This window comes from Erigeron canadensis, chromosome 4 (assembly GCF_010389155.1).
Source record: "Erigeron canadensis isolate Cc75 chromosome 4, C_canadensis_v1, whole genome shotgun sequence".
NCBI classification, from domain to species: Eukaryota; Viridiplantae; Streptophyta; class Magnoliopsida; order Asterales; family Asteraceae; genus Erigeron; species Erigeron canadensis.
Window position 1 is genome coordinate 31305461 of NC_057764.1, and position 7923 is coordinate 31313383.

At 34.2% G+C, this 7923-nt stretch overlaps 1 protein-coding gene across 2 annotated transcripts; it reads right to left on the bottom strand.

The window, feature by feature from the left end:
• Positions 1-552: 552 nt before the first annotated feature.
• Positions 553-6500, bottom strand: LOC122596161 (cell division control protein 48 homolog B). 2 transcript variants are annotated; one of them, XM_043768691.1, is made up of 12 exons: positions 6278-6500; positions 6146-6190; positions 5847-5902; positions 5169-5318; positions 4681-4785; positions 4202-4301; positions 3805-4089; positions 2796-2965; positions 2167-2295; positions 1710-1797; positions 1270-1347; positions 553-1126 (listed from the first exon to the last, which is right to left on the bottom strand). In XM_043768691.1, the coding sequence occupies exons 1-12, from the start codon at positions 6434-6436 to the stop codon at positions 644-646; spliced, it is 1848 nt and encodes a 615-aa protein (XP_043624626.1). In that variant the 5' UTR covers positions 6437-6500; the 3' UTR covers positions 553-643. The 2 variants fall into 2 exon arrangements, with proteins under 2 accessions (XP_043624626.1, XP_043624627.1); XM_043768692.1 differs by lacking the exon at positions 5169-5318.
• Between the last annotated feature and the right edge of the window lie 1423 nt (positions 6501-7923).

The following is a 7923-nucleotide window of genomic DNA, read 5'->3' on the forward strand; positions in this document are numbered from 1 at the left end:
CAAGAGAACTGCTATAAAGGTCAAGTAGAGTCAAGTTGTCGCCCAAACCCTCATTCGTCTGTTTGTGTCGGTCCTGGAGCGTTACAGCCTACGCTTCACTTCTACTTGGGCTTCAACCAAGTACTTCTGCATTCTTCATTTTCCTTATGCAACTATGCACTTGCAATTATGCGAAGGACCGCAAACAAGTCAAGTCTTATCTATCTACAGGTATAGAATATGTATTTTAGAAATACTTGAAACGAGTTCCGAGTATAACTTGTTTGTACATATGAGCTAGTTAAGAAATCCAAGGCACGTTAAGCTCTCTATCAGATAAAGTTCACGATAGATCAACTGTCTTCAAACCAAACTCAGGGGTTCCCAAGCTTAGAATTCAGTTCTCTTCCAGCTTGGGTTAACCCTACTGTTATCCTCATGTGTTTGTTTAAGTCCTATCAACATAATTTATTTAAGACGTGAACATTGTCAGTCAAGACGGCTTAACCTAAGTATTCAACTTCCGCTGATACTTGAGCAGACCCAAACAGGTAAAGTAACACATGAACAAAATTAAGAAGATAATCTAGCATATGCATTATTCATGAAAAGCATACACATATAAGTGAAACCTGTAAACTCCTAACATGAAAAAGATACAATGTCAAGTGCTCACCAGCCTTCCCATTGTCGGACTTTGCATGTGGTTCACAAAATAACCTCTTGAACTCATAAATACAATTAAACCCACAACACTAATCGTGACAGGAACCAGCAAACCTGACAACCAGTTCCTTTTGTGCTCATGCTTTTTCTTACCAGCAGATGAAAGTTGATGCAGCGGTTTCCGGGTGGGTTTCTTCATATAAGACGCATATGAATCTATTTCTTGATTAGTCAATGCTGGCTTTAACGAGCTCTTGACAGTTTGAAAATGGCGCCCATGTACGATGGTGGCAGTTATATCTTCTCTGAGAGCTACGATTCCAGCTTCTCTGCATAGGCCTTCTAACTCAGCTCCTGTGAAACGCTCAGTTTCTTCTGCTATTTGTTTAAGATCAACATCATTTCCAATTTTCATGCCTCGTGTATGCACACGAAGTATTTCATATCGAGCTTCCAAGTCTGGTGGCGGCACATATAGCACCTGTAGATTTTTGCAAGCTATATTCAGTAAAAATTTCACCAAAACTATGTTCAACCTGGCATTAACCAATTATAGCTGAAGAATAATTAAAATCAGCAAAATAAAACTATTATTAACCAAATGTTAATACAGAAAAGTATTACGAGATCAAATCGTCCAGGTCGCATTAGAGCAGCATCAATTGCGTGTGGCCGGTTTGTAGCAGCCAATACAAGTATTCCCTGAGACACGAGAAGAAAAACCAATGTTGCTGAAGCATGTACTAATTTCATAATGAGATATAAATGCATTGTACAACTATACAAGTTCTGATGTTAGGTGTGGCAAAATGGGCAAGCGAGGGACAAGTCAAAGTAGGTTTACTTAAATAGTTAAATCTGAGTTGTGTCGGATTTACCCGAAAATATATTTTTGTTCCCAAAATTCAAACTTTTTTATAAATAACTTGTGAGTGGATATATGATTACATATGCAATAACCAAAATCAACTCATTCATAAGTATATGTGTCAGAATGCCACCTCTGGTCTCTGGGTGGCATTTCTTCAGGAAACACTACTCATAGCAAGGAACTGGGAACGTACTTTAGCCTCTTCTAAACCATCCATTTCAGTGAGTAGGGTAGATAAAAGCCTCTCTCCAACTATTGAACTCCCACTTGAGCCAGTTCCTCTGCTTATATAACAAGAAATATTGTAATAAAATCCGTTTAAGGAATGAAAAAAAATAACATAAGTTGCCAGATCTACGTGTGCTGATTGCATTATGCTTATGAGTGCTTTTTTAGCAAGGCAAGAACCATTACCATTAATAACCTCATCTCCTGAAAACAGGGAGAGGGAAGAAAATTTCAGTTCTACGTTTGTTATCATTTACTTCTATAAAATATAGCATATTGCCTTGCAAAAAGAAAATTTTAAAATAAAACAAGAAAGAATTTTATGCCAATGTGTTATAACACGCATCCAAATACCCCTTGGAAATGAAGAACGATGATAGAACTGCATAATTGCCTATGGAGATTGGTTGGCAGATACTTACCGTTTGGATGCAACAACATCAGCTTCATCAAAGAAGATAATGCTTGGTGCAACAAGACGAGCTCTACGAAATGTATTGCGTAATAAAGCTTCACCCTCTCCAACATACATTGAGAATAATTCTGCACCACTGAAACAAAACACATAAAGAAAATGATAGATCATACACAGACCTCATACAAAGTTACTTACATTAATTTTTTTAATGTTAAGATGATAGATACATTGCTATGATAAGGTTAACCTACAACTAACTTTTTTTTAGTAAGCTTTTTAAGACAAATCTAAGCAGACCATCAGCATCAACATCAGAGCACCAATCTGTACTACATCAGCAAAACTGCAAGCTTATGATCATGTTGCATGATAACATAATATTACTTTTTTTAGATCAGATATTATTAGAGTTATATGCTATGCAGCTAGCTAGAAGGCTGAAAATTTAACAGATAATATGGTACCACCAGTCCACCATGAATGAGATTCTGAGGAGAATATCATGTGTAACTCTTCACAATTTGACATGTGATGAGACAGTAGTAGACACTAATAATGCCATTATGGAGATATATAAGACTTTAACTCCTGTTGATCGAACGTATGCATCAAAGTTATAAAATAAGGTCAAACCTTAAAGAAAAGAAAGAAGCTTGAGCAGCATGAGCCGCTGCTTTGGCAAGAGTAGTTTTTGAGCATCCTGGAGGTCCATGAAGAAGAATTCCACGCATAGGTGACACACCCAACCTTGAAAATGCATCCGCATGTTTTAAAGGCCACTCAACAGCTTGCTTCAGTTTTTTCTGCTCCATACAACAAAACATCATTTGTGAAAAGCTACCTCAATTATGGCAAGTAACTAGAAGTGGGAAATGAACAAATCGGATAATGGGCAAAGAAACATGTTCAGTCAATCCTAAAGAGTTTGTCCGAAATATATCAAAAATAATTAGTTAAATCATAGTTGTCAAAGGCGAGCGCCTGGCGGGCAAGGCCCAACCTTAACGCCTGAAACCCTAGGCCCACTAACTGTATGAAGCGCCTGTGTACATTTATCCATATAATTAAACCCTTTGTTCCACATAACGAATCATGTATGTTATAGGGATATCACAACAGAATCTCTGTTCCAAAATCACTTGGTATATATCATTATCATCAATATCATCATTCATCATACTATTCTTCATTAAACTAAAAGGTAAGTTTTCTTCTATTTTTATATTAGGAAGACTCCTGAAATTTTCCTCATTATCATTTGTTAGAGACACTGAAATTTTATATACTCTTCCTCGCCTTTTTTTATCCGGTCCCGCGCTTTTTATGCGTCTCTCACCTAGGTTCCATTTAGGGGCATTGCGCTTTGAGTTCGCTATCGCCTTTGACAACTATGAGTTAAATATAATTACAAAAACTATATAATAGTCTGACCTTTCGAGAGAAAAAGATTTAATAAGCTTTGTCTATCGAAAATTAACTTTAGGTGACTTTTGGCCTGTTTGAGTCAATTGACTTGTTGAATTATTTCTTTTTTCCTACTTTTCTTACCCATTAGAGGTAAAAGAAAACCTAAAACCAGCCAATTCACAAGTAAATGGTTTGAAAACTGAAATTGCCACCTTAAAGAAAACCTGAAACAAACCTTTAAATTGTTTAGTCCTCCAATATCATCCCATGTAACCTTGGGAATTTCCACAGTTACACCTCTTGTTATGCTGGGACCGACAATAGACCTAGCACTCTTCCAGTCATCCATTATTAAGCTACAAGCAGAAGCTTCTTCATTTACATTCGAACATCTTTTTACTGCACACATTGTAGCCTCGCGGCATAAAGCTTCTAAATCAGCACCAACGTAGCCATTGCACAATGCTGCTATCACTTCCAAGTTAACACTTGGATCCAAGGGAACTTTCTTTGTATATAGCTGGTGAAAAGGGTAGTGTGTTTAGGCAATTACTACTTGTGCTTCTGAATAAATATAAACACCAATTTAAGAGCTGTCAATAAGATAACTAAAGAAATTTATATTTTATTACCTTGAGAATTTGAAGACGTTCTTCTTCGCTTGGAGTTGTTACTTCAACTTCAGCATCGAATCGACCTGCCCTTCTTAATGCAGGATCAAGTGCATCTACTCTGGCAAAGAATATGGCCCGTTAACATTTAACATTAAAGGTGGTAATTTTGACTACGAATGGGTCGATCTGGGTCATTTTTAATCTCATAGGGGTGAAAGACAATCAGTTAAATGGAATAGGTCCACTGGCCTGATCAGAGCTAGATCCTGGGCTCACTAACTTAGTTAAAACCCAAAAAATAAAGTTAACAAATCAATCACGGGCTCACTTATTTTATAATATGTCTTGTAGGACTCCCATGTAGTGCCAGCATAAAGTTTACAAAATATATTAATGCACTTAAAAATAATGTTTTTGATAGCAAGCATATACTTGCATAACAATTCGTGTAAAAGTAAAAGTAGCAACAGAAGATCCAAACCCGTTCATATACTTACCTATTGGTTGATGCTACCACCACAACTTTCGTCCCTGAAGTTGATGTTTCACTCGAATCCATAAGCATGATAAGCTGAGATGTTACACGAATATCTTGCTGTCTTCTGTATTTTGATACAAAAAGTTAGCAACTGAAGTTACTTGATGGATTAAATTACCTATATTATCATACATGAATCAAACTCTAGCTGTTCATGTTAAGATGTAGCATTATAAACTAAACTAGGTATATCAACTAAGCAAGCTCAACGATGTCAAACTAAAGTATATAAACCTTGTCAGCTTAGTACAAAAGAATTGCAAAGTTCTACAATACGTGTAAAGTACTGAAGATGAAACGTAAACGTTTTTGTGACGTTTGTTACTATGTAACTAGAATATTGACCTTAAACTTTTCCTAAAGAGAAAAGGCAACAACTCTTGAGGGAGGGCCAAATAAACTGTTCAAACTTTTGTGAGACATAATAAGTATAAGATGACTATTTACCTAGAATCACGACGAGGACAGATAGCATCGATTTCATCTATAAAAATAACTGAAGGTTTTCCCAGTTTTATGTGTGAAGATGCTTCAGCAAAAGCATCGCGCAAAACTTTTTCACTTTCACCCGCATGGGATCTGTGAACAGAGTGTGGACTGAAAGAAAACACACACACACAAAAAAAGTTATATAGCTTGAATCACCAGAACCATCCTATGGCCTCAAAACATGATCGTTCATTAGAGTTCTGCTAAATACGTATCATTAACTCAAATCTTAAAAATAAGATTAAAAAAACTACATACCCTGATAGATCAAAACTTGTAAAAAATCAAAAAGCATTACATATAATAGCATAAATGCCCATAAAATCCACCACAAATTTTCGGGGAAATATGTTCTGGTGGCTGTACTACAAAAAATTAGCAGCAATGCCTTCAATGAAGCATGGGTTGTAGAGAAAGAGATCGTAACTAAGAGTTACTGATCATTCGCTATTAGATATATTAGCCAGCATTAAGTCAAATATACCACATTACCACCAAAACAATAATTAACAAAAACATAACTATATCAGACTATATAAGAGTGGTGATGGCTTTAATTAGTTTTACGTCATATATACAATGTATTGCAGAATACCAATACCAATAAAGATTTTCAATAGGTCAAAAAGAATATACCTCAGAACTATCAAGTGAGCATCACATTCACGAACAACAGCACGAACCAGGCTAGTCTAACGTCAACAAGAAACGACATCATCAATAAAAAAAAATAACAGTCACTAATTCCCTTCCAAGTTGACCAAAATATTCACTTCAATGTTAATACAGTGCCCTTTTAAATTAAAATTTTGACTTCTATAACACTTCAAATTCCTCATTCATAAAAAAAAAAATCAAATTTCATTAATAAAAAGTAAATCATTTATAACCTAATTTTCTCATAATTAAATCATACTAATATTCTGAATGTATACCTTTCCAGTTCCAGGAGGTCCATAAAGCAGCAAACCACGAGGCCACTACACATATAATTAATAAATATATAAAAACATGTGTTTGTAAAGTGTGTATGTATAGATATAGATATAAATTGTGTGTATGTATACTTTAAGGCCAAGTTTTGAGGCTTGACGAGAGTAGAGAAGAGGATATGTAATGAGTTCTCGAAGAGCTTCAAGTGCTTCGGTGTTGCCAGCTATTGATTCTTCTGCGCTCCACTTTACGACGTCGTTTGAGCTACAACTACTATTACTGCTACTCTCCATTTTTTATTATATACTCAGACGGTGGCGCAAATTGATGGACGAGTGGCGGAGCCAAGGGTTTCAGAATAAATATTTCTTCAAGTAGTTTTGTGTTTGTGTCACGTTTTTATCTTTAGAAAACTGACTTGAACTCAATTATCACCACAAATTACATGATATATTTACTTTTTTTTTTTTTTACCTTATACGAATAATAGTAAAAGAATTACTTTCGGAAATCAGAACGATCCAGTGTGTTTATATATTATTTTTCTTAAACAAAACTAGACTATCGTCCGTGTTATATCGCGGTGAAAATGTGACAGCGATATGGTGGTGACGAAAAGGGTGTAATGGTTAAAACAATAAGTTGATTGTAGAGTAGATAATAATTAATGTAAAAGAAAATAATACCGTTATTTAAATTGATGATATAAATTAATTTATTAACACATCATCCAATTGAAAGTTCATGTTATCAAATACCAAATAAATTTTTAATAAGTAATAATTTTTTTGTTAATTTTAAAACCAAAGGTTCAATTAAGCCTTTTGTTATTATTTATAAAATTGTCTATCTTTTGGCAGGTAAGAAATAAAAGAATATTATTCTTTATTGATTATTTAAGATTTAGATATCAATATATACTCTTTGGAGTTAAGTTTGTTCGAAATGTTAAAATAATACAAACATTTTATTAACTAAATACTTTGCTACTATATATAAAAATATTCATTTCTTTCTTTTAGAAAAAGTTACACAAAAGTTAGTCACAAATTGACTAAAATATCTTTAACGGACTTCAAAAGTTCGATGCATAATGAACATTTGACCCTTAATGATTTAATTTATACCACCAATTTTTTTATCTTCTAATATATTTTTACTACCCTTTATCAATTACTTTTATATCAATTACCTACACCACTCGCCGTTGCCACCACTATACCGCTATCACCGTCACCGTTGTTGTATTGTGCAGATATCATGCTAGTTACATTAAATGAATATGTTATTCAAGTAAATGATATGAATGTTTACACTTTATACAAAGTTTAGAAAAGATAATCCTAGCTTTCTTCAACAAATTGAAGAAAAATTCAAAAGACAAGTGCAATATATTGTGTCCAAGCAAGATTAAAAATGGGTCCTACCCATTCAAAGTTACTAAGAATCAAGATCGTTCATACATTATATGAAAATTCCAGATGTCAATCAAAGTTCCAGATGGATGGACACTTACAAGATTTTGAGGAAGAACATATTTCAAGAAGAATCACTGTAAAGCATAAAATGCATGGAAGTCTTTAAGCAAGGCAGAAGATTTTAGTTTTTTCAACTTCCGAGTTTTATTTTGTTGCAGATGTTTGTACTTTGTAATATAGATGTACTAAATAAACGGGAAGAAATTTATAAAAATCTTGAAGTGCTTTTAGTATTTACTCTTGGGTAAGCATTATGTTAATCATAGTTCACAAGGCTTAACGCTTATCATACGATTAGTTTT

What these genes read in the sequence shown, in the direction of transcription:
- LOC122596161 (XM_043768691.1), bottom strand. Translation starts at nt 6,436, where the DNA reads ATGGAGAGTAGCAGTAATAGTAGTTGTAGCTCAAACGACGTCGTAAAG. An exon ending in GACCTCCTGGAACTGGAAAG is followed by an intron (nt 5,903 to 6,145) that starts GTATACATTCAG and finishes TGTTGACGTTAG; the next exon opens with ACTAGCCTGGTTCGTGCTGT. An exon ending in GTGGTAGCATCAACCAATAG is followed by an intron (nt 4,302 to 4,680) that starts GTAAGTATATGA and finishes ATTCTTTGCCAG; the next exon opens with AGTAGATGCACTTGATCCTG.